This window comes from Oncorhynchus kisutch, linkage group LG24 (assembly GCF_002021735.2).
Source record: "Oncorhynchus kisutch isolate 150728-3 linkage group LG24, Okis_V2, whole genome shotgun sequence".
Taxonomy (NCBI): Eukaryota; Metazoa; Chordata; class Actinopteri; order Salmoniformes; family Salmonidae; genus Oncorhynchus; species Oncorhynchus kisutch.
Window position 1 is genome coordinate 18,189,367 of NC_034197.2, and position 27,576 is coordinate 18,216,942.

Here is a 27,576-nt window from a genome sequence, read left to right on the forward strand (position 1 = left end):
TTACAGTGGGTATTAATATGTTAGATTTTTTCTAGGTTCAGTTTTGAATCATTAGTAGCCTTATTCAAGGTAAAATGCATAGAATAGCATTAGTCAATGGTTTAACAAGTGCAGGTAAATTAACTGAATTTAACAGTGAATGATGCCCAGTAAGCCATCTTTGAAGGAAAGGATATCTGTGTTCTCGTGGCTGAGTAAGCCCAGCAGGGAATGGACAGCATTGAGCTCCACCAAGAGGTGGTAGAGATCAGGCATGGTGGCGATGACATGCATCTCCTGGATGATGTCATTCAGATCCAGCTCTGTTTCCATGAACCTGAGCAGAGGCATAATAAAGTATGTCAGAAATGGAAAATAAATCCAGACTTGTTGAATGCAATGTCATGTAACTAAAAATGGCTAGATTGCTAGCTACTGCCAGACACAAATGAGAGAACACCTCACTGACTATTTTACTCGGCCTAGTAGAGCTGGTTGGACTGTTATCTAGAGCGTTGGGGATTGTAACTGTGCGGCTAGCAACAACTTATTTCAGTTTTCTTGTCTGACGTTTACTGATACCTGTCAAATTCAACGGGTGTTATGCGTTTGTAAATTCATCAGTTATTCTGCACTCTGTCACACAAACAAGAGTGCTCTGATATCGGAGTAGATTGACAAAGCAACGGCACGTCACATAAACCTGTTAATATTCTAAAAGTTTCTACATGGAATCCTAACTTGTCCTAACCTGTTATCTTCAATCTAGCCTACAGCAGCAGCCCATGCAGTCAGGAGTGGAGGAGAAAATGTACCTCTTAAAATAAATATATATAAATATACATACATAAATACATACACACATAGTTGAAGTCGGAAGTTTACATACATACACTTAGGTTGGAGTCATTAAAACTAGTTTTTCAACCACTCCACACATTTCCTGTTGGATGTATTTCAAGGCCTACCTTCAAACTCAGTGCCTCTCTGCTTGACATCATGGGAAAATCTAAAGAAATCATCCAAGACCTCAGAAAAAAAAATTGTAGACCTCCACAAGTCTTTGGGAGCAATTTTCAAACGCCTGAAGGTACCACGTTCATCTGTACAAACAATAGTACGCAAGTATAAACACCATGGGACCACGCAGCAGTCATACCGCTCAGGAAGGAGATGCGTTCTGTCTCCTAGAGATGAACGTACTTTGGTGCAAAAAGTGCAAATCAATCCCAGAACAACAGCAAAGGACCTTGTGAAGATGCTAGAGGAAACAGGTACAAAAATTACTATATCCACAGTAAAACGAGTCCTATATCGACATAATCTGAAAGGCCGCTCAGCAAGGAAGAAGCCACTTCTCCAAAACCGCCATAAAAAAGCCAGACTACGGTTTGCAATTGCACATGGACAAAGAGGTGCAATTGAAGCACGGTAGTGGCAGCATCGTGTTGTGGAGGTGCTTTGCTGCTAGTGCTGGTGCACTTCACAAAATAGATGGCATCATGAGGTAGGAAAATTATGTGGATATATTGAAGCAACATCTCAAGACATCAGTCAGGAAGTTAAAGCTTGGTTGCAAATGGGTCTTCCAAATGGACAATGACCCCAAGCATACTTCCAAAGTTGTGGCAAAATGGCTTAAGGACAACAGAGTCAAGGTATTAGAGTGGCCATCACAAAGCCCTGACCTCAATTCTATAGAAAATGAGTGGGCACAACTGAAAAGGCGTGTGCGAGCAAGGAGGCCTACAAACCTGAGTCCGTTACACCAGCTCTGTCAGGAGGCACGGGACAAAATTCAGCCAATTTATTGTGGGAAGCTTGTGGAAGGCTACCCAAAATGTTTGACCCAAGTTAAACAATTTAAAAGCAATGCTACCAAATACTAATTGAGTGTATGTAAACTTCTGACCCACTGGGAATGTGATGAAAGAAATTAAAGCTGAAATAAATTATTCTCTCTACTATGGAGGTGTGTTAGGTCATTGCCCTGTTGAAAAACAAGTGAAAGTTCCACAAAGCACAAACCAGATGGGATGGCATATTGCTGCAGAATGCTGTGATAATCATGCTGGTTAAGTGTGCCTAGAATTCTAAATAAATCACAGACAGGGTCAACAGCAAAGCACCCCCACACATCCTCCATGCTTCACGGTGGGAACCACACATGCAGAGATCATCCGTTCACCTACTCTGCGTTTTACAAAGAAATGGCGGTTGGAATTTGGCGGTTGGAATTTGGCGGTTGGAATTTGGAGTCATCAGACAAAAGGACAGATTTCCACCTGTCTAATCTCCATTGCTCATGTTTCATAGCCCAAGCAAGTCTCTTCTTGTTGGTGTCCTTTAGTAGTGGTTTCTTTGCAGCAATTCGACCATGAAGGCCTGATTCACACAGTCTCCTCTGAACAGTTGATGTTGAGATGTGTCTTACTTGAACTCTGTGAAGCATTTATTTGGGCTGAAATCTGAGGTGCAGTTAAAACTTGTTGAGGATAGGGGGCAGTATTTTCACTTTGGATGAATTGCGTGCCCATAGTGAACTGCATCCTACTCTGTCCTAGATTGCTAATATATGCATATTATTATTACTATTGGATAGAAAACACTCTGAAGTTTCTAAAACTTCTCTGTTTGAATTATGTCTGTGTATAACAGAACTCATAGGGCAGGCAATCTTCCAAACAAGAAGTGAAATTCTGAAAGTTGGGACAACTTTGACGTCATCGCCCCATCCTTTCCCAACAAGATATGGATCTGGAAGCACTTCCTACACCTTCCACTAGATGTCCTCATTCAGTAGAAAGTGGAATGGAGCATTTTGCTGTGAACTTTGACCGAATGGGAGGGGAAATAGTCAGTGTCCCGACAGAATGCCATTTTCCTGTGGCGCATTTCTCTGTGGGTGCTACCGCTGTTCCATTTGGCTCCAGCTGAAAACGTATGATCCGGTTGGAACGTTATTAGATATATACAGTGCCTTGCGAAAGTATTCGGCCCCCTTGAACTTTGCGACCTTTTGCCACATTTCAGGCTTCAAACATAAAGATATAAAACTGTATTTTTTTGTGAAGAATCAACAACAAGTGGGACACAATCATGAAGTGGAACGACATTTATTGGATATTTCAAACTTTTTTAACAAATCAAAAACAGAAAAATTGGGCGTGCAAAATTATTCAGCCCCTTTACTTTCAGTGCAGCAAACTCTCTCCAGAAGTTCAGTGAGGATCTCTGAATGATCCAATGTTGACCTAAATGACTAATGATGATAAATACAATCCACCTGTGTGTAATCAAGTCTCCGTATAAATGCACCTGCACTGTGATAGTCTCAGAGGTCCGTTAAAAGCGCAGAGAGCATCATGAAGAACAAGGAACACACCAGCAGGTCCGAGATACTGTTGTGAAGAAGTTTAAAGCCGGATTTGGATACAAAAAGATTTCCCAAGCTTTAAACATCCCAAGGAGCACTGTGCAAGTGATAATATTGAAATGGAAGGAGTATCAGACCACTGCAAATCTACCAAGACCTGGCCGTCCCTCTAAACTTTCAGCTCATACAAGGAGAAGACTGATCAGAGATGCAGCCAAGAGGCCCATGATCACTCTGGATGAACTGCAGAGATCTACAGCTGAGGTGGGAGACTCTGTCCATAGGACAACAATCAGTCGTATATTGCACAAATCTGGCCTTTATGGAAGAGTGGCAAGAAGAAAGCCATTTCTTAAAGATATCCATAAAAAGTGTTGCCACAAGCCACCTGGGAGACACACCAAACATGTGGAAGAAGGTGCTCTGGTCAGATGAAACCAAAATTGAACTTTTTGGCAACAATGCAAAACGTTATGTTTGGCGTAAAAGCAACACAGCTCATCACCCTGAAAACACCATCCCCACTGTCAAACATGGTGGTGGCAGCATCATGGTTTGGGCCTGCTTTTCTTCAGCAGGGACAGGGAAGATGGTTAAAATTGATGGGAAGATGGATGGAGCCAAATACAGGACCATTCTGGAAGAAAACCTGATGGAGTCTGCAAAAGACCTGAGACTGGAACGGAGATTTGTCTTCCAACAAGACAATGATCCAAAACATAAAGCAAAATCTACAATGGAATGGTTCAAAAATAAACATATCCAGGTGTTAGAATGGCCAAGCCAAAGTCCAGACCTGAATCCAATCGAGAATCTGAGCTCACTGAGCTCGAGCTGTTTTGCAAGGAGGAATGGGAAAAAATGTCAGTCTCTCGATGTGCAAAACTGATAGAGACATACCCCAAGCGACTTACAGCTGTAATCGCAGCAAAAGGTGGCGCTACAAAGTATTAACTTAAGGGGCTGAATAATTTTGCACGCCCAATTTTTCAGTTTTTGATTTGTTAAAAAAGTTTGAAATATCCAATAAATGTCGTTCCACTTCATGATTGTGTCCCACAGTTTTATATCTTTATGTTTGAACCCTGAAATGTGGCAAAAGGTTGCAAAGTTCAAGGGGGCCGAATACTTTCGCAAGGCACTGTATGATAATAACACCCTGAAGATTGATTCTCTACTTAGTTTGACCAGTTTATTCAACCTGGAATATATCTTTTGGAAGTTTTCGTGCGAGTTATCTTGGACCAGCAGTCAGTTTTTGGGCACGTGAGCTGAAACGTAACGTTTAAAAAATAATGTGACACAGCGGTTGCATTAAGAACCAGTGTATCTTTAATTATATGTAGAACATGTATCTTTAGTCAAAGTTTATGATGAGTATTTCTGTTATCTGGCGTAGCTTTCTATAATTCCTCCGGATATTTTGGAGGAATTTCTGAACATGGCGTCAATGTAAACCGAGATTTGTGGATATAAAAATGCATATTATCAAACAAAACATAAATGTACCATGTAACATGTCATATGACTGTCATCTGATTAAGATTTTCAAAAGGTTAGTGATTCATTTTCTCTCTAATCCTGCTTTTGTGATTTTATCTTTGGATGGAAAAAATGGCTGCGTTTTTCCTTTGACTTGGTGGTGGTCTAACATAAATACATGTTGTGTTTTCGCTGTAAAACCTTTAAAAAATCTGACATGATTGGTAGATGAACAAGATGTTTATCTTTCATTTGAGGTATTGGACTTGTTAATGTGTGAAAGTTAAATATTTCGAAATAATATTTTTTAATTCCCTGCGCCACCTTTTCAGCTGAATGGGGGGGAGTGGAGTTCCCCTCGGGAACGCCTTGCCATAACAGGTTTTAACTCTGAAGAACTTGTCATCTGCAGTCGAGGTAACTCTGGGTGTTCCTTTCCTGTTGCGGTCCTAATGAGAGACAGTTTCATCATAGTGCTTGATGGATTTTGCAACTGCCCATGATGAAACTTTCAAAGTTCTTGACATTTTCTGGATTAACTGAGCTTAATTTCTTAAAGTCATTTATCTTTGCTTATTTGAGCTGTTCTTGCCATAATATGGACTGATTTGCTCAAACACATTAAGGAAAGAAAATCTCATTTACTTTTAACAAGGCATGCCTGTTAATTGAAATGCATTCCAGGTGACTACCTCATGAAGCTGGTTGAGAGAATGCCAAGAGTGTGCAAAGCTGTCATCAAGGCAAAGGGTGACTACTTTGAAGAATCTCAAATATAAAGTAATCCAAAGTTCCATGACCGTCACACCCTTACGTATAAATGTCCCTCATTAACTCACCTCCCCGGGGTGTCTGGGAACTTTATCCTCAGCTCTTGGTTTTTGTAAGACCTTTTTTCAAAGGTCAGGATCATTTTCTTCACCGAACTCTCATCCACTGGTTCACCCTGAAAACAGAGTGCCCTTTTGTGAAAAGTGTAACCAAGACAACAAAAAAGTATTTTAGGAACAAGATCAGCACATTTAACGCCGCATGAGAGAAGATGGCTGATGTTTTAAGTGCTCCTAATCAACTGATTTTCTGTTAGTTTGTTTGCAACTTATTGGTTTTTACTTATTTTGTACATAATGTTGCTGCTACCGTCTCTTACCACCGAAAATAACTTCTGGACATCAGAACAACGGTTACTCATTGCCTGCATCCGTAATGGGTCTGCGACCAAACGTCCACCCCTCATCACTGTCAAACGCTCCCTAAAACACTTCTGTGAGCAGGCCTTTCTAATTGACCTGGCCGGGGTATCCTGGAATGACATTGACCTCATCCCGTCAGTAGATGATGCCTGGCTATTCTTTAAAAGTGCCTTCCTCACCATCTTAAATAAGCATGCCCCATTAAAAAAATGTAGCACTAGGAATAGATATAGTCCCTGGTTCACTCCAGACCTGTCTGCCCTTGACCAGCACAAAAACATCCTGTGGCGTTCTGCATTAGCATCGAATAGCCCCCGTGATATGCAACTTTTCAGGGGAGTTAGGAACAAGTATACACAGGCAGTTAGGAAAGCTAAGGCTAGCTTTTTCAAACATAAATTTGCATCCTGTAGTACAAACTCAAAAAAGTTCTGGGACACTGTAAAGTCCATGGAGAATAAGAGCACCTCCTCCCAGCTGCCCACTGCACTGAGGCTAGGAAATACTCACCACCGATAAATCCACTATAATTGAGAATTTCAATAAGCATTTCTCTACGGCTGGCCATGCTTTCCACCTGGCACCCCTACCCCGGTCAACTGCCCGGCACCCTCCACAGCAACCCGCCAAAGCCCCCACCATTTTTCCTTTACCCAAATCCAGATAGCTGATGTTCTGAAAGAGCTGCAAAATCTGGACCCCAACAAATCAGCCGGGCTAGACAATCTGGACACTCTCTTTCTAAAATTATTTCCCGAAATTGTTGCAGCCCCTATTACTAGCCTGTTCAACCGCTCTTTCGTATCGTCTGAGATTCCCAAAGATTGGAAAGCTGCCGCGGTCATCCCCCTCTTCAAAGGGGGAGACACTCTAGACCCAAACTGCTACAGACCTATATCTATCCTACTGTGTCTTTTGAAGGTCTTCGAAAGCCAAGTTAACAAACAGATAACCAACCATTTTGAATCCCACCGTACCTTCTCCTCTATGCAATCTGGTTTCAGAGCTGGTCATGGGTGCACCTCAGCCACGCTCAAGGTCATAAACGACATCATAACCACAATCGATAAGAGACATTACTGTGCAGCAGTATTCATCAACCTGGCCAAGGCCTTCGACTCTGTCAATCACCACATTCTTATCGGCAGACTCGACAGCCTTGGTTTCTCAAATGATTGTCTCGCATGGTTTACCAACTACTTCTCTAATAAAGTTCAGTGTGTCAAATCGGAAGGCCTGTTGTCCGGACCTCTGGCAGTCTCTATGGGGGTGCCACAGGGTTCAATCCTCGGGCCGACTCTCTTCTCTGTATACATCAATGATGTTGCTCTTGCTGCTGGTGATTCTCTGGTACACTGGTGATTCTCTGGTACACCTCTACGCAGACGACACCATTCTGTATACTTCTGGTGCCTCTTTGGACACTGTGTTAACTAACCTCCAGATGAGCTTCAATGCCATACAGCTCTCCAACTGCTCTTAAACGCAAGTAAAACTAAATGCATGCTATTCAACCGATCACTGCCCGCACCTACTCGCCCGTCCAGCATCACGACTCTGGACGGCTCGAACGTAGAATACGTGGACATCTACAAATACCTAGGTGTCTGGTTAGACTGTAAACTCTCCTTCCAGACTCACATTAAGCATCTCCAATCCAAAATTAAATCTAGAATAGGCTTCCTATATCGCAACAAAGCATCCTTCACTCATGCTGCCAAACATACCCTCGTAAAACTGACAATCCTAACGATCCTTGACTTCGGTGATGTCATCTATAATAGCCTCCAACACTCTAATCAACAAACTGGATGCAGTCTATCACAGTGCCATCCATGTTGTCACCAAAGCCCCATACACTACCCACCATTGCGACCTGTACGCTCTCGTTGGTTGGCCCTTGCTTCATACTCGTCGCCAAACCCACAGGCTACAGGTTATCTACAAGTACCTGCTAGGTAAAGCCCCTGCCTTATCTCAGCTCAGTGGTCACCATAGCAGCACCCACTCGTAGCACGCGTTCCAGCAGGTATATCTCACTGGTCACCCCCAAAGCCAATTCCTACTTTGGTCGTCTTTTCTTACAGTTCTTTGCTGCCAATGACTGGAACGACCTGCAAAAATCTCTGAAGCTGGAGACTCATATCTCCCTCACTTGCTTTAAGCACCGTCTGTCAGAGCAGCTCACAGATCACTGCACCTGTACGTAGCCCATCTAAACAGCCCATCTAACTACCTACCTCATCCCCATACAGTATTTATCTTGCTCCTTTGCACCCCAGTATCTCAACTTGCACATTCATCTTCTGCACATCTACCATTCCAGTGTTTAATTGCTATATTGTAATTACTTCACCACCATGGCCTATTTATTGCCTTAACTCCCTTATCTTACCTCATTTGCACTCACTGTATATAGACGTTTTCTTTTGTTCTACTGTATTATTGACTAGGTTTGTTTATTCCATGTGTAACTGTGTTGTTGTATGTGTCGAATTGCTATGCTTTACTTGTTCTCAACTAGCCTACCTGGTTAAATAAAGGTGAAATAATGTAATTATTTATTTTATTTTTTAAATAGTGCTTTACCGGGAACAAGCCCAAATCCCCGTCATTTGCGTGAAGAGAAGATGGAGAAAAAGAGGGCGGGGGCCTGACTTCTGAGAATTTGTAGGCGATCGAATAAACCCCCCACTGCCTTCCGTTCTCCGAGCTAATGTGCAATCATTGGAAAATAAAATCGACAACCTACGAGGAAGATTAAACTAACAACGGGACATTAAAAACCAATATCTTACGCGTCATGGAGTCGTGGCTGAACGACAACATCATCAACATACAGCTAGCTGCTTATACGCTCTATCGGCAGGATAGAACAGTGGCATCTGGTAAGACAAGGGGTGGCGTACCATGTAAATGTGTAAACAACAGCTGGTGCACAATATCTAAGGAAGTTTTGAGGTTTTGCTCGCCTGAGGTAGAGTATCTCATGATAAGCTGTAGACCACACCATCTGTATTTGTTGTAGCGGTCCATTTACCAGCACAGACGGATGCTGGCACTAAGACCAAACTCAATGAGCTGTATTCCGCCATAAGCAAACATGAAAACTCTCATCCACAGGCGGCGCTCCTAGTGGCCGGGGACTCAATGCAGGGAAACTTAAATCCGTTTTATCAAATTTCTATCAGATGTTAAATGTGCAACCAGAGGGAAAAAAATTCTAGACCACCTTTACTCATCATACAGAGACGCGTACAAAGCTCTCCCTCGCCCTGCATTTGGCAAATCTGACCATAATTCTATCCTCCCGATTCCTGCTTACAAGCAAAAATGAAAGCAGGAAGCACCAGTGACTTGATCCATAAAAGTGGTCAGATGAAGCAGATAGTAAGCTACAGGACCGTTTTGCTAGCACAGACTGGAATATGTTCCGGGATTATTCCGATGGCATTGAGGAGTACACCATAATCACAATATCATTGGCTTCATCAATAAGTGCATCGATGACGTCGTCCCCACAGTGACTCTACGTACATACCCAACCAGAAGCCATGGATTACAGGCAACATCCACACTGAGCTAAAAGCTAGAGCTGCCGCTTTCAAGGTGCGGGACTCTAACCCGGAAGCTTATAAGAAATCCCACTATGCCCTCCAACGAACCATCAAACAGGCAAAGCGTCAATACAGGAACAAGATCAAATTGTACTACACAGACTCTGACGCTCGTCAGATGTGGCAGGGCTTGCAAGCCATTACAGACTACAAAGGGAAGCACAGGCGAGAGCAGCCCAGTGACACGAGCATACCAGACAGGCTAAACTACTTCGCTTCGAGGTAAATTACCCTGAAACATGCATGAGAGCACCAGCTGATCCAGAAGACTGTGATCACGCTCTCCGAAGCCGATGTGAGTAAGACCTTTAAACAGGCTCAACATTCACAAGGCTACAGGGCCAGACGGATTTCCAGGACATGTACTGCAAGCATGCGCTGACCAACTAGCAAGTGTCTTCACTGACATTTTCAACTTCTCCCTGTCAGAGTCTGTAATACCAACATGTTTTAAGCAGACTACCATAGTCCCTATGCCCAAGAATACTAAGGTAACCTGCCTAAACGACTACCGACCAGTAGCACTCACTTCTGTAGCCAATTTGCAAATGCCCTATGTGAGAATGCCATTCATTGACTACAGCTCAGCGTTCAACACTCAGCGTTCAACACCAAAGCTCATCAATAAGCTAAGGTCCCAGGGACTAAACACCTCCCTCGGCAACTGGATCCTGGACTTCCTGACACGCCGCCACAGGCCGTAAGGGTAGGTAACAACACATCCGCCACGCTGATCCTCAACACCGGAGGCCCTTCAGGGGTGCGTGCTTAGTCCCGTCCTGTACTCCCTGTTCACTCGGCACAGCACGGCCAGGCACAACTTCAACACCATCATTAAATTTGCCGATGACAACAGTGCTCGGCCTGATCACCGACAGATCTGGTCGTGTGGTGCCAGGATAACAACCTCTCCCTCAACGTGATCAAGACTAAGGAGATGATTGTGGACTACAGGAAAAGGAAGACCAAGCACACCCCCATTCTCATCGACAGGTCTGCAGTGGAGCAGATTGAGAGCGTCAAGTTCCTTGGTGTCCACATCACCAACAAACTAACATGGTCCAAGCACACCAAGACAGTCGTGAAGAGGACACGACAAAATGTATTCCCCCTCAGGAGACTGAAAAGATTTGGCATGGATCCTCAGATCCTCATAAGGTTATATAGCTGCACCATCGAGAGCATTCTGACTGGTTGCATCACTGCCTGGTATGGCAACGCTCGGCCTCCAATCACAAGTCACTACAGAGGGTAGTGCGTACAGCCCAGTACATCACTGTGGCCAAGCTTCCTGCCATCCAGGACCTCTATACCAGGCGGTGTCAGAGGAAGGCCCTAAAAATGATCCATCCACCCTAGTCGTAGACTATCATAGACTGTTCTCTCTGCTACAGCACGGCAAGCGGTACCGGAGCGCCAAGTCTAGGTCCAAGAGGCTTCTACCCCCAAGCCATAAGACTCCTGAACATCTAATCAAGTGGCTACCCAGAATATTTGCATTGCTGCCCCCTCTTTTACACCATTGTTACTCTGTTATTATCGATGCATAGTCGCTTTAATAACTCTACCTACATGTACATATTACCTCAATTACCTCCACTTACTGGCGCCCCTGCACATTGACTCATTACCGGTACCCCCTGTATATTGTCTTGCTATTGTTATTTTATTGCTGCTCTTTAATTACTTGTTCCTCTTATTTCTTATTCTTATTTTTTAAACTGCATTGTTGGTTAAGGGCCTGTAAGTAAGCATTTCACCGGTTGTATTCGGTGCATATGACAATTTGATTTGATTGATTTTATGTCAGTAAAACTTTGCCCACCTCTTGGTCGTCTGTGTCCTCATCATCATCCATGAGTTTCTCCAGTATCCTCTTCCTGTCACTACTCGGGTCCTCACCGTCATCTCTCTCCAGGCGTCTGGCCAGGTCTCTGCCAACCTTCTTGCTTCTGGGGTCATCACCATCATCATCATCCCGTAGACGCTTTGCCCCCCTGTCAGGCTACAATGAAGATCACACCATCAACACCATGTTGAGCAGGTACATCAAAACAGGGATGTCAAGTCATAAGGCTTTGCAATGTATCCAAGCAAACAGTTAATAATGTAGCAAATGCATTCATCTTTACATGCAATAGCACTTGATTTTCTGATACACACTATGGCCAAAAGTATGTGGACAAATTCGAATCTGTGTATTCCACACCCATTGCTGACAGGTGTATAAAATTGAGCACACAACCATGCAATCTCCACAGAAACACATTGGCCTTACTGAAGAGCTCAGTGACTTTCAATGTGGTACCATCATTGGATGCCACCTTTCAAACAACGGCTCTGCCGAGAAGTGGTTAGCCACACAAGCTCACAGAACAGAATTGCCTAATTCTAAAGTAGAGGTGCGGCCAATTAATCAGGGACGATTTCAAGTTTTCATAACAATCGGAAATCGGTATTCTTGGGCGCAGATTTGCCGATTTATTTTATTTTATTATTAATTTTTCACACCTTTATTTAATCTTTATTTAACTAGGCAAGTCAGTTAAGAACACATTCTTCTTTTCAATGACGGCCTAGGAACCGTGGGTTAACTGCCTTGTTCAGGGGCAGAAGGACCGATTTTCACCTTGTCAGCTCGGGGGATCCAATCTTGCAACCTCACAGTTAACTAGTCCAACGCGGGGGGGCGCTAGAGAGCGTGCTATGGAGTAGACGTCACGAGCCTACACAGAGCCTACGCAAAGTGACATACTGGCTGCCATAAACTCACTAAGCAAGAAGGTGGACACAAGGTTGGCTGATATCTCAAAGAGTATTGGGACTTTGGCCGAAACTGTGAAAGCAACTCAGAGAAGGGTGCATGAGGTTGAGCAGACAACAGTCAATCACGAGGCCAGGCTACAGGACATAGAGAAACAGTGTGCAACGTTAAAAAATGACAACAAAACCCTGAAAGCCCGACTGGAAATGCTCGAGTCGCATTCAAGACGCCAGAACATCCGAATATGTGGCATCCAGGAGGATACTGAGAAAGGGAAACCCACAGAATTTGTCTCGGAGCTGATACCGGCCCTGCGCACACAGATCTCAGGCAACGAAGCCGGCCAAGGGCGGGCCACCAAGGCCATTCATTGTATTCATTGTAAGTTCCCCCTTAACTTCAACGGAGCCAGGGTGTCTTTCTACCCAGATCTCACCTTGGAGGTGAGGAACCAACGGAAAGAGTATGATGAGGTACGCAACAAATGCAGGGCGGCCAACATCCGATATGGATTCCTCTTCCCAGCCCGGTTTAAGGTGACAGTCAAAGGATCAACACGTACGTTTGACAACCCAAAAGAGGCCGATCTGTTCTTGACAAGCAAGCTCCCTGGCTGAGGATACAGAACGGCTGTGTCAGCCGGCTAAATGACCAAATACAGGCCAGGAATGTGTTTGGATTTCCGGACTATGGCTTTTCGATTAGAAGATCAGAATTTGGGACTTATGATTGGTGAGATGTTGTGGCTAATATAGCATTGTTTGGCACATCATGTTTTAGCGCCACTCACCCCCTAACGTGAGAGTGAAGTGTTAAGTGTTATTTAATATTAGCGTATATGCGGAGCATCTATAGACGAGTTAGTTCAAGCTGTATGTCTAGACACCCTAAGGTTTGTGTGTTAGCCAAGGAGTGCTTCGTTTGGGGAAGTCACTCAGTAAAGGGACAGGAGGGGGGATGGGGTCTGTGTTTTATGTTCACGTTTATTATTAGTACAGGTGGCATGACAAGCTCCCGCACGGCAGGACGTTTTTCTTTGGTGTTTTGTATGACAGCAACAATTTGCTCTAAAATAAGAAATGCCACATAGTGACAGAGCACAGAGTAGACCAGGTGGAATAAAGATAGTCAGCTGGAACTGTAATGGCTTAGGGCATGTGGTGAAACGAGCTAAGGTTTTTTCTCATCTTAAATCACTGGGTGCTGACATAGTGTTTCTTCAAGAAACTCATATTAAACGCTCCGCTCAGGCCAAGCTACGAGTCGGCTGGATCGGTCAGATATACCAGTCTAACTTTGATGCAAAAGCGAGAGGGGTAGCAATCCTGATAAGGAAAAACATTCCGTTTGTTTACTCATCCTCGATTTCAGATCCTAATGGTCGGTATATTATTGTGGCTGGTACACTGAATTCGAAACCAGTAACCTTGGTCAATTTATATGGACCCAACTTCGATGATCCATAATTTTTTCAAAGGGTATTTAAGGACATACCAAATATCTCAGATACAAGTGTTATTGTTGGAGGGGACTTTAACTGTACGTTAGATCCTCTTTTAGATAAACAGCTATCAAGGTCACTTCAACAATCAAATTCCAGTGTCTGTCTAAATACATTGATGACAAACCTTAACATTGTCGATATTTGGAGACTGACGCACCCAACAGACAGGGATTACTCTTTCTTTTCATCAGTTCATAAATCATATTCCAGAATTGACCATTTTTTGTTGGACTCAAAACTAATTTCAGCAGCTGAGTCGGTTACCTATCACCCTATTCTAATTACGGACCACTCTCCTGTGTCCATGGTGCTGAAACGCGACAATATGTCGACAGGTCGGCGACCGTGGCGCATACCTGCTGAAAGATGAGGCTTTTTGTCAGTATTTGAAGGAGCAGATTGCCTTTTTCCTCGGAACTAACGACACGGGGATGCTGACGACTCCACCCTTTGGGAATCTCTAAAGGCTGTGATTAGAGGTTACATTATTTCTTATACATCAGAGAGGAAGAAACGCACCAATACTAGGCTAAGAGAAATTGAAAGAGAGTTAGGGGAACAGGAGAACGTTTTTAGGACGAATTCCTCGTATACAGTCCTTGAGAAGATCAAAGTTCAAATATGAATACAATACCATCCTTCGAAACGGATGGGCTCTTTACTTGCTAGAACGCAACAAAGTTATTTTGAACTGGGTGACAAACCACAAATTATTAGCAAGACAGCTAAGGCATGTACAGGCATCTAGAGCTATTCACAAAATAAAAGACAAGAAGGGTAAAATAGTAACAGATCCGCAGGATATTAATAAATGCTTTGCGCAGTTTTACTCAGAGCTATACCAATCAAAATGCGATGCTACTGATCCACAAACTATGGAACGCTTTCTCGCTGAATGTGAACTTCCTAAACTAGACAGGGGGGCAGCTTATGGACTCGATGCAGGGATAACTTTGGAGGAAATTAACACAGCGATAGCACAATTTCCAAACAGCAAGGCCCCTGGGCCCGATGGATATGTAATAGAATTCTATAAGAAATACTGCGCCAGTCTAGCTCGACTTATGTTGCGAATGTTTAAACAATCCAAAGAAAATGCCAAACTCCCGCAAACACTGTATGAGGCTACAATAGCACTGATCTTGAAAAAAGATAGAGATTCCATGGAGATGTCGTCTTATCGCCCCGTGTCGTTACTCCCCATAGAAAACAAGGTGTTGACAAAGATATTGGCAAACCGATTGAAAACATATATTTCTGACATCATACACCCTGACCAGACAGGTTTTATCCCGGGCCGACATATACACTACAATTTGAGACGTCTTTTCAACGTAATGTATCACGATCATAAGGTTGAGGCCGTGGTAATAGCTCGATGCAGAGAAGGCGTTTGACCGGATTGAGTGGAAATATATGATGTTGGTTCTGGAGCACTTCGGGTTCGGAAAGGAATGTATTAATTGGATAAGAATTATTTATGCACACCCAATGGCGTCCGTGGTAACCAATCAAGAAATGTTGCAGTCATTCCGCTTGTTCAAGGGGTGCCGACAGGGGTGCCCTATTTCGCCTGCTCTCTTCGCTATAGCCATGGAACCCCTTGCTACTCTCACTCGGGCATGTGCCGATATAGCTTCTGTTAAAATAAAGGACACACAGCACAAAATGTCCCTATATGCAGACAATGTTCTTTTGTTTTTGTCCAAGCCTAAAACTTCTATTCCACCCTTACTTAACTTGATAAACACATTTGGCTCCTTCTCTGGCTACAAGATAAACTGGCAAAAAAGTGAGTTGATACCAATTTCACGGCCTGTGGATATGCAATTTCTGCAATCTAAACTGTATTATTGGGCTTCTAATCTGAACATTGTGTCTTTCTGGAGGGAAAGTTTACCTGCGATGATTCAGAAGGATATGGCTTCATGGCTTTTGATTGAGCAGGCCTCCTGTCAACGTTCCTCACACCCTGCACTTGTTAATAGCCCATCATATGTGAAAAAATCCACTTATGACTCTAACCCAGTCATTTGTCATACGCTTAGGATCTGGAAACAGATTAGGTATTTTCTTAACATACCCACTGTATACATTGACAGCCCGATTTGCCTGAATCATGCTTTCCACCCCGCATTGGATGATGTGGTGTTTTCACAGTGGGGCTCACAACAATTGGTAATCTATACATAGATGGTCAGTTAGCTTCATTTCAACAATTACAGGGAAAGTTCAACATGCCAACAACACATTTTTTCAGATACCTCCAAATCAGGAATTTCGTAAGGACACATATCCCACAGTATGGCATGTAGTCCTACATTAGATAGCTTGATCCTTGTCAAACCCCATTCAAAAGGGTCGGTCTCTAGACTGTATGATGTGCTACAGGCCCTCATAGAGGTATCCACAGACACCATTAAAAGGGCTTGGGAACAAAAATCTCAGATGAGGACTGGGTAGAAGCTCTCAGGAATATAAACCACAGTTCAGTGAATGCCAGACACAACCTTGTACAGTTTAAGGTGATACACAGGTTACATTACTCAAAAGTAAAACTGCATAAAATATTCCCGGACACCTCACCACTGTGTGAGAGGTGCAAGCAGGAAGAGGACGTTGACCCACTTACTCTGGACATGTCCTAAGTTACATGTTTACTGGGCTCTCATTTTTCATTATTTATCTAGAGCCTTTGATAGAGTTCTAGCCCCAGACCCATTGACCGCTCTGTTTGGTACAGTTGATGGGAATAACCACGAAGGGAAAGCTGTCTCTCTTTGTACTCTATTAGCCAAAAGGCTTATATTGCAATTTTGGAAACTGGAGACTGTACCTACCTTTGAAATGTAGTTACGGGATTTAGGGAATGTAATACATATGGAAAAGATTCAATACAATACCTCCAATAGAAGTCCAATGTTTTACAAAATGTGGCAGCCGATACTGGATAAATGGTCTAGTCCCGCTTCATAACTGGGTTGACGATCTGCTGCTACTCTGTGCTGTACTCCACTCAATATTTATTTTTGGCTTAACTACACTGCTTGTAATGACTATATGCTGTCTTCATATACATGTACCACCTAATAGGATTTAGTTTTATTTTGTGTATGTGTAAGTTTTGTTTTGTCCTCTAAATGGTCCATCCCATTCAACAGGACAATGAATGTCATTGTTAGTGTTGCTGTCTTTTTTATTAGATTTTTTATTGTAAAATAATAAACATATTATATATTGTTTTAAACTAGTCCAACGCAATAACGACCTGCCTCTCTCTCGTTGCATTCCACAAGGAGACTGTTACGCGAATGCAGTAAACCAAGGTAAATTGCTAGCTAGCATTAAATGTATCTTATAAAAAACAATCAATCATAATCACTAGTTAACTACACATGGTTGATGATATTACTAGATTATCTAGCATGTCCTGCGTTGCATATAATCTGATTGAGCATACAAGTATCTGACTGAGAGGTGGTAGGCAGAAGCAGGCGCGTAAACATTCATTCAAACAGCACTTTTGTGCGTTTTGCCAGCAGCTCTTCGTTGTGCGTCAAGCATTGCGCTGTTTATGACTTCAAGCCTATCAACTCCCGAGATGAGGCTCGTGTAACCGAAGTGAAATGGCTAGCTAGTTAGCGCGCGATAATTGTCGTTTTGTTGCTGGTTCGAGCCCAGGGAGGAGCGAGGAGAGGGACGGAAGCTATACTGTTACACTGGCAATACTAAAGTGCCTATAAGAACATCCAATATTCAAAGGTTAATGAAATACAAATGGTATAGAGGGACATAGTCCTATAATAACTACAACCTAAAACTTCTTACCTGGGAATATTGAAGACTCATGTTAAAAGGAACCACCAGCTTTCATATGTTCTCATGAGCAAGGAACTGAAACATTAGCTTTCTTACATGGAACATATTGCACTTTTACTTTCTTCTCCAACACTTTGTTTTTGCATTATTTAAACATGTTTCATTATTTACTTGAGGCTAAATGGATTTTATTGATGTATTATATTAAGTTAAAATAAGTGTTCATCCAGTATTGTTGTAATTGTCATTATTACAAAAAAAATGTAATGTAATGTATATATATATATTTTTATTTTATTTAATCAGCCGATTAATCGGTATCGGCTTTCATGGTCCTCAATAATCGGTATCGGCGTTGAAAAATCATAATCGGTCGACCTCTATTCTAAAGCATGTAAAAATCTTCTGTCCTCGGTTGTAACACTCACTACCGAGTTCCAAACTGCCCATGGAAGCCCCTGGAAGCAACGTCAGTACAAGAACTGTATGTTGGGGGCGTCACGAAATGGGTTTCCGTGGCCGATTAGGTGCACACGAGCCTAAGATCACCACATGCAATGCCAAGCGTCAGCAGGAGTGGTTTAAAGCTCACCACCATTGGAAACAAGTTTTCTGGAGTGATGAATCACGCTTCACCATCTGGCAGTCCGACGGATGAATCTGGGTTTGGCGGATGCCAGGAAAACACTACAGTGCCTTGCAAAAGTATTGCACAGGTTGCACTACAACCTGTAATTTAAATGGATTTTCATTTGGATTTCATGTAATAGACAGATACAAAATAGTCCAAATTGAAATGGAAAAAAAAAATGCCAAGGTGGGGTGAATACTTTCGCAAGCCACTGTACCTGCCCCAATGCATAGTGCCAACTGTAAAGTTTTGGTGAAGGAGAAATATTGATCTGGGGCTGCTTGTTCATAATTTAGGCCCCTTAGTTCCAGTGAAGGGAAATCTTAACTCTAAGGCACGCAATGACATTCTAGATGATTCTGTGCTTACAACTTTGTGGCAACAGTTTGGGGAATTCCCTTTCCTGTTTCAGCATGAAAATGCCCCCGTGCACAAATCGAGGTACATGCAGAAATGGATTGTTGAGATCAGTGTGGAAGAACTTGACTGGCATGCGCTGAGTCCCGACCTCAAGCCTATACAACACCATATTAATGCCCATTATTTTGAAATGGGATGTTCGCAGGTGTCCACATACGTTTGGTCATGTAGTGTGCTCAAGAAATTACATTCCACGAAAGCAACATTACTTTAGCTAACAAGGCTGAGCCACAAATAGAAAAAATAGCAAATATCTTCAGCTGAGCTAAGTTTGGCAAGTGTTTGTATCACAAGATAGCTTAGCTTAGCTAGATACTGTAGTTAGTTAGCTACAGTAACTTGTTAACTGTATGTGCTAACGTTTTTTAGGCTAACTTGACATCATAGCCAACTCCTTAAATTTGTCACAACGTTAACTAGCTAAGCGAACTTGGTTTATTCGCTAAATACCAATCATTTTAGCCAATAACGTTAGCAAACAACGTAACTATAGGGCTAGAGTCAAATACGCTGTTTACAGCACCCTTATTTTGCTAGCTAACTAACGTTACCGGTAAGTTAGCTAGCTAGGATATGTCTAACCAGCTAATTACCTGATAATTCAGTAGCTCGCCTACGTCCATGACGAAATGTTAAGTTTCGGGCAAACGTTACAGTTACCAACAATGAATAGTGGCTATGTCAGCCTCGCAATGTCCCGCTACAAACTTAAAACAGCAAATGTTACCGTAAAGCACTTCGTTGTCGTGATATTCTGAAGAGGAGACTTTCTTTGAGGAACTGTGATGGGGACTTGACATTCCAAGGACCTTAGCTGTAGGTCCCCATAAATTAAAAGGTAACACGTTTTCCTGTTCACTTTACAAGTTGCACAGATACTATAGAGTGAGATTGAATTTACATTTATTGTTATACAATAATTATGCAGGTGGTAACTTTTACAGGACTTCTTTATTTTATTTTCAGGATTTGCAGCATTGTAATTGCATAATCATAATACTGTTATTGATTAAAAAATAATTACAGAGCAACTATGGCATGATGCAACACACGCACACAGTCACACACAAATACTCTCTATACAGCCTTGTAGAGTGTCTGTAAAATAAAAATAAAAGAGAAATAAAGATTCAGCGCAAGGCTGCATGTGAGACAAGCAGAAAACCACCTTTTCAATCTGCATCATTCGGGATTTATGAGTGTTGTCTGGCAGGGGCCTCCATGTTGTCACTCTTCACTGTGACCAGCGATCTGTGACAGTAGTGCAATAGCAACAATATCCAAACAGGAGGCCATTGTAAATCAGTCAAGCTTGCGATGCTAGCAACACAAGGGAAAAGATTGGAGACGGGCAGTAAAATTCTAAGTTAGAAAACACAAGCACTTTGGCAATCCAAAATACTCACACTTCATGACGCTGTTACAATTGATGGAAAATATGGTTGTTCTTACCAATCCAGTGAAGATGACCCTACTGTATAAAAGCCAAGCAGGGTGTTGATAAACAGGTGTTAATAAACAAAGAAGGAGAAAAGTGTGAGTGGCTATGGTCAACGGTCAGCAGTGTCTCCAAAACCCCCTGCTATGTAGGTAATTAAAATCTGTCTTACCTCACACTACACATGCTGTGTTTGAGATGGAAAATATACCATAAAGGCTCCAAGAAATCTGCTGGAGGTGACATCTCTCATAACCTTGGCGGACGTGAATGATGAGCAGTGTGTGGTAATGCTAAATTTAATGTAGGCTTTTTCCATTTCAAGGAGTCCACAATTGTTATTTTAATGTTCTCCATGGCTATATTACTTTGTCCTGTCTGGGTGTTTTGCTTGGTTGAAACTTTCCTGCGGAGACATAAGAGAACATTGTTACTGTTATTATGAAGACTTAAATTCTGAGAAAGAACCCATGATTAATGGTACTGCATTACAAACCAGGCCCAAGGCACTTGGCCCTGGAAACCATTGGAACATCTATTAAACCTGTAAAATTAATGTTTGGCTGAAAATAATTACCCAGAGACTTAATTACCAACGATTTTTATGGCCCTCTGGTTGTTGTAGTTTTTCTATTACCTCCCTCCTAAAGCAATAAAACAAGGCCAGCTGTGGTGCTATTAAAAACTCTCTATCCTCCTCCAGACTTAAAACTTCATTAACTGCAGTCAAAAACTTGTTTAATCTTTAATACACAGATACAACATCAACTATTGTTTTAAAGACGTTAACCTGTTCCTTAACACAAAGATGGACAAGGAAAGTGTATAGGAAAGCCTATAACTGAGCTGTATTATATTAAAGGTACACTCAGTGAAAATTAAATTGCCACAAGCAGCACCGCAGATATTGAGATGAGCGAGATGCAAGTCTTCACTCTTGCACAGTCACACATCTGTGCATGTGCATGGGTTCGCTTCACACTGTTACAGCGTGGGAGCCACAGGACAAAACAGGAGAAGTTAAGCCTCGCGTTTCAATGCTCTTAGTTGATATGGAAATTGGCCCACTATGCGGTTTACTTTCTGCATCTACGTCATATCACTGAGTCTTCCTTTAATCAACATAAGATGTGGTTACTGGTTACAGTTTCCTCTACTTTGTCCTTATGGCATTCAAATCAACATGCAGGAGCATATTCCTAACAGTGGCTTTGACAACAATGTTAATCAACAACCATCTGCAAAGGGATCCCTGACAGGAGGAAAGCCTTATCAGAACGTGATGTCTGCTTCAAAATTTGTTCATATTCAGCTCCTCTATACAACAAAGACATGACGCACATTGGATGTGAATACAAGTACTAGTAGAGGAGGCTGGTGAAGGAAGGACATTTCATAAAAATGAATGGAATAAAGTGAATGGAATGGTATCAAACACATGGAAGCCAGGTGTTTGATGTGTTTGAGACCATTCCATTAATTCTGTTCCAGACAATATTTGCCTGTCCTCCCCATTTAAAGTGCCACCTGCCACCACTGCAAGTATTATATAGGAATATGTAAACTTAAGGTAAAAAAAAGACCTTGTCAGTACCATTAGGCATGCATGCCTGAGGAGTCAGTGAAAGGCAGGTACTGTAAAACATAAAACAGAAGATGTCACAGATGACAGGTTTCCTCATGTCTGTTCAGCTGCAGTGCAGTCATCATGTGAGCAATGACTTTCAAGGACCATTTGCCAAAAAGTTTTTTTCAAAAATCTTTAAATCAATCAACTCTTGTTTCCTCCTGCTGAACCCCAAAGCCACCATGAATCTCCACTGTTCAACAGAATTAAATTAACTTGTACCATGATCCCTGAAGATGCTGGGCTTTTCACACAGTGTCTGCTCACTGTGTTAATGACATCTCTTCCCCCCAATGTATTTGGGCTGTGCCGCTGGATCCTTTCCATTGAATTCCATCCGTTTCCTTTCATTCGGAGCAATATAATTTCACACAAGCTGTGAGAGCTGATTACACTAATCTGCAGAGGTCGCCAGTGATTGCATCGCAGCAGAGCAGCTACGCTGAGTGTGCCGGGCTCCACACTGTGACTTCATTATTTAACATCAGGGGGATATGGTGGCCTGACTTTGTGAAATACAAAGCATTGTTTGGCCCATGAGTCACATGGTGCAATCAAATTAATTGCATAATTTCTTCTGAGATATTTCCACCACACACATGTTTCCCTCCACAAAACAATTGGTGTTCATAAGTGTTGTACCTACTTAAATAAAGGTTAAAACATATATCTTCTTTAATAATAAATGTGGACCTATACAGGTGTAGGATCCTAATTTGATAATTTTCCTGCAATGCATTTGAGGTTTAAAAAGGCTTCTGAAATTAGTAATTTCCACATAAAAACGTAATGGACACAAAATAGTCCAAATTGGTGAAGTGAAAAAAAAATAAAAAAATAAAACTTGTTTCAAAAAATTCTAAAAAATAAAAAACTGAAAAGTGGTGAGTACGTATGTATACCCCTTTGCTATGAAGCCCCTAAATAAGATCTGGTGCAACGAATTACCTTCAGAAGTTACCTAATTAGTTAAATAAAGTCCACCTGTGTGCAATCTGTGTCACATGATCTGTCACATGATCTCAGTATATATACAGCTGTTCTGAAAGGCCCCAGAGTCTGCAACACCACTAAGCAAGGGGCACCACCAAGCAAGCGGCACTATGAAGACCAAGGAAATCTCCAAACAGGTCAGGGACAAAGTTGTGGAGAAGTACAGATCAGGGTTGGCTTATATAAAAATATCAGACACTTTGAACATTCCACAGAGCACCATTAAATCCAGTATTAAAAAATGGAAAGAATATGGCACCACAACAAACCTGCCAAGAAAGGGCTGTCCACCAAAACTCACAGACCAGGCAAGGAGGGCATTAATCGGAGAGGCAACAAAGAGACCAAAGATAACCCTGAAGGACCTGCAAAGCTCCACATGGGAGACTGGAGTATCTGTCCATAGGACCACTTTAAGCCACGCACTCCACAGAGCTGGGCTTTATGGAAGAGTGTCCAGAAAAAAATAAGCAAACATATTTGGTGTTCGCCAAAAGGCATGTGGGAGATTCTCCAAACATATGGAAGAAGGCACTCTGGTCAGATGAGACTAAACTTGAGCTTTTTGGCCATCAAGGAAAACGCTATGTCTGGTGAAAACCCAACACTTCTCGTCACCCCCAGAACACCCTCCCAGTGACGCATGGTAGTGGCAGAATCATGCTGTGGGGATCATTTTTCATCATCAGGGACTGGGAAACTGGTCAGAATTGAAGGAATGATGGATGGAGCTTAATGCAGGGAAATTCTTGAGGGAAACATGTTTCAGTCTTCCAGAGATTTGAGACTGGGACGGAGGTTCACCTTCCAGCAGGACAATGACCCTAAGCATACTGCTAAAGCAACATTGAGTGGTTTAAGGGGAAACATTTAAATGTCTTGGAATGGCCTAGTCAAAACCCGACCTCAATCCAATTGAGAATCTGTGGTATGACTTAAAGATTGCTGTACACAAGCAGAACCCATCCAACTTGAAGGAGCTGGAGCAGAAGGGGCAAAAATCTCAGTGGCTAGATGTGCCAAGCTTATAGAGACATACCCAAAGAGACTTGCAGCTGTAATTGCTGCAAAAGGTGGCTCTACATAGTCCTGACTTTGGGGGGTGAATAGTTATGCATGCTCAAGTTATCAGTTGTTTTGTCTTATTTCTTGTTGGTTCACAATAAAAAATATTTTGCATCTTCTAGTGGTAGGCATGTTGTGTAAATCAAATTATAAAAAATACAAATAAATCTATTTTAATTCCAGGTTGTAAGGCAACAAAACAGGAAAAAATGCCAAGGGGGTGTCACGTTCGGACCTTTATTTCCTTTGTTTTGTCTTTATTTTGTATTGTCAGGGCGTGAGTTGGGGTGGGCAGTCTATGTTTGTTTTTCTATGTTTGGTTTCTGTTTCGGCCTAGTATGGTTCTCAATCAGAGGCAGGTGTCGTTAGTTGTCTGAGAATCATACTTAGGTAGCCTGGGTTTTACTTTTGAGTTGTGGGTGTTTGTTTTCCATGTGTGTGTTTGTTGCCACACGGTACTGTTTCGGTTTCGTTCATGTTTCACGTTTATTGTTTTGTAGTGTTCAGTTTATGTCTTTAAATAAACGTTATGGACACTTACCACGCTGCGCATTGGTCCTCCGATCCTTCTCACTTCTCCTCCTCAGAAGAGGAGGAGGAATGCCGTTACAGGGGGGTGAATAATTTTGCAAGCCACTGTAAATGTCCATTAGTTATAATTCACATAATAATTCTAATTTCCTGTAGATGCAGGATTATTTTCCTGCTGTAGCAAACTGGCTCAAATTAAGATCCTTACACACCTCACTTAAATATCCAACCTCTGTATGTTTACAGTATAGCTGGCAAACATATTTCTGTTAGTTTGTGACATTATTCAGGGTGTGTGAATCGAGGGATCAAGGGGTCTTAAACCATAGGGAAAAAAGTGTATCAATGATACAGAATCAATAAATACAGACAAGACTAGACCTTGTGGCCTTGTGCTGAAATATGTTTGCCAGCTATACTGTAAACATACAGAGGTTGGATATTTAAATGAGGTGTACAAGGACAGGGGGGTTGCCGTAATAGAACAATCTTAATCTGGAGCCTATGTTGAATGTAGGAATCTCCTTATCATCTCAGTGGTTGCAAAAAGTCTGAAATAAATCTACATTGAGAGCAAATCAGTCTCAGCAAATTTGAATAAGTGAATACTTCCTGTCCATTCACATTTGTTTTGATGAACATGGATGAATCGGAAGTGACAGATGCATGCTTCTTTGCGATCCAGAGCAGGTTAGGAGCTGCATGATTCCTGTGTCTAACACAGCAGTGTTGGCTGGCTTGCGGTAACACAGGGGAAAGCTAATGAATTTTATATTGGAACGAATATGTTTACTGCGATGCTACGGAGGTCTGTGCTTTGGTTGATCACTAAAGGACCAGGTGCAGTGCTTGGGGCAGCCAATGGGCACACACACACACACACACACACACTCACATACTCACTCACTCACATACTCACATACAGGCACCTAAAGACATATACAGGATACAAAAATTGTGTGTACAAAACATTTCAGAACCTCTTGCATAAAGATGCATTCACACACACACTTCAGTTTTGTGGTAATTTCAGGCACAAGTGATGCTTATAAATCACATTTTCATAGTCTTCAATATTCCCTATGAATAATTCTGAATAAACTCCTATGATGAACCCAAAGCATTCAGGGACTGAGCGGCAGACATGAGAGGAAGTCTGCATCCATTAGTGCCTCTCAGAACCAGAACTTGCATACCTCACCATAAATTTTGATAGAGGGATACGTACTGTAACATGCTTTGAAAAAGCTTAAAGGTAGAGCAGCACCACAGATATTGAGATACGCGAGATGCAAGACTTTTCCCTTCATGCTGTTCACAGCATGGTAGCCAGGCCACCAAAACAGCAGAGAAGTTGAGCCTCACACTTCTACACTCTTAGTGGTTGTGGAAATTGACCCACTATACAGTTTAGCCTACTTTCTGCCATGTCATTATGCTCAGTCTACCTTTTAACCTTGACTTCTAATTCACTATTACATTCACTATTACAATATAGAGGTAAGGTACCATCTATTGAAAATAGCTATGATAGCCTGAATACCTTATGTATTTCAAATTATTACTCCATACATTTTCCATGACTTCCAAAAGTACTAGTTCAATTTTGAATACCCTGCAGGACAGACAAATGTGCCAATTCACACACTTATCAAGAGAACATACCTGGTCATCCCTACTGCCTCTGATCTGGCGGACTCACTAAAAGCAAATGCTTTGTTTGTGAATTATGTCTGAGTGTTGGAGTGTGCCCCTGGCTATTGCTTAATATAAGGAATGTGAAATTATTTATACTTTTACTTTTTATTTTGATACTTACATTTACTTTTGATACTTAAGTATATTTAAAACCAAATACTTTTAGACTTTTACTCAAGTAGTATTTTACTGGGTGACTTTCCCTTTTACTTGAGTCATTTTCTATTAAGGTATGCAAAAAATATATATACTGAACAAAGAAATAAACGCAACATGCAACAATTTCAAAGATTTTATTGCGTTACAGTTCATATAAGGAAATCAGTCAATTGAAATAAATTCATTAGGCCCTAATCTATGGATTTCACATGACTGGGAATACAGATATGCATCTTTTGGTCACATATACCTTAAATAAAAGGTAGGGGCGTGGATCAGTATCTGGTGTGACCACCATTTGCCTCGTGCAGCGTGACACATCTCCTTCACATAGAGTTGACCAGGCTGTGGATTGTGGCCTGTGGAATGTTGTCCCACTCCTCTTCAATGGCTGTGCAAAGTTTCTGGTTGGGAACTGGAACATGCTGTTGTACTCGTCGATCCAGAGAATTCCAAACATGCTCAATCAATGACATGTCTGGTGAGAATGCAGGCCGTAGAAGAACTTGGACATTTTCAGCTTCCAGGAATTGTGTACACGCTTAGTTAAATAAATAGAAGGTTACATATTATGGTGGCGAACTAATGGCACGACAATGAGCCTCAGGATCTTGCCACAATATCTCTATGCATCAGCGGAGGCTGCTGAGAGGGGGGACGGCTCATAATAATGTCTGGAACGAAGTGTTTGATGTATTTGATACCATTCCACTGATTCCGCTCCAGTCATTACCACGAGCCCATTTTCCCCAATTAATGTGCCACCAGCCTCCTGTTCTGTGTATTCAAATTGCCATAGATAAAATGCAATTGTGTTCATTGTCTGTAGCTTATGCCTGCCCATATCATAATCCCACTGTCACCAATCTGTTTACAACCTTGATATCAGCAAACCTCTCATACACACAATGCCATACACGTGGTCTGCGGTTCTCAGGCCGGTTGAACGTACTGCCAAATTCTCTAAAACTACTTTGGTAAAGAAATTAACATTAAACTCTCTGGCATCAGCTCTGGTGGACATTCCTGCAGTCAGCATGCCAATTGCACTCTCCCTCAAAACTTGAGACATCTGTGACATTGTGTTGTATGACAAAACTGCACATTTTAGGGTGGCCTTCTATTGTTCTCAGTACAAGGTGCACCTGTGTGATGATAATGTTGTTTAATCAGCTTCTTGATATGCCATATCTGTCAGGTGGATGGATTATCTTGGCAAAGGAGAAATGCTCACTAACAGGGATGAAAACAAATTTGTGCACAGATTTGGAGAGAAATAA

General features: G+C 42.0%; 1 protein-coding gene across 2 annotated transcripts in view; it reads right to left on the reverse strand.

The window, feature by feature from the left end:
- Window positions 1-19,520, reverse strand: part of LOC109869476 (beta-catenin-like protein 1) — a 47,203-nt gene extending 27,683 nt beyond the window's left edge. For both annotated transcript variants that reach the window (XM_020459656.2, XM_020459655.2), the window contains exons 1-4: window positions 19,379-19,520; window positions 11,473-11,652; window positions 5,677-5,783; window positions 177-316 (exon numbers count right to left, since the gene is read on the reverse strand). In XM_020459656.2, coding sequence (XP_020315245.1) covers window positions 177-316; window positions 5,677-5,783; window positions 11,473-11,652; window positions 19,379-19,408 — 457 coding nt within the window. In that variant the 5' untranslated portion in view covers window positions 19,409-19,520. The remainder of the gene's footprint in view (window positions 1-176; window positions 317-5,676; window positions 5,784-11,472; window positions 11,653-19,378) is intronic.
- Window positions 19,521-27,576: the final 8,056 nt, after the last annotated feature.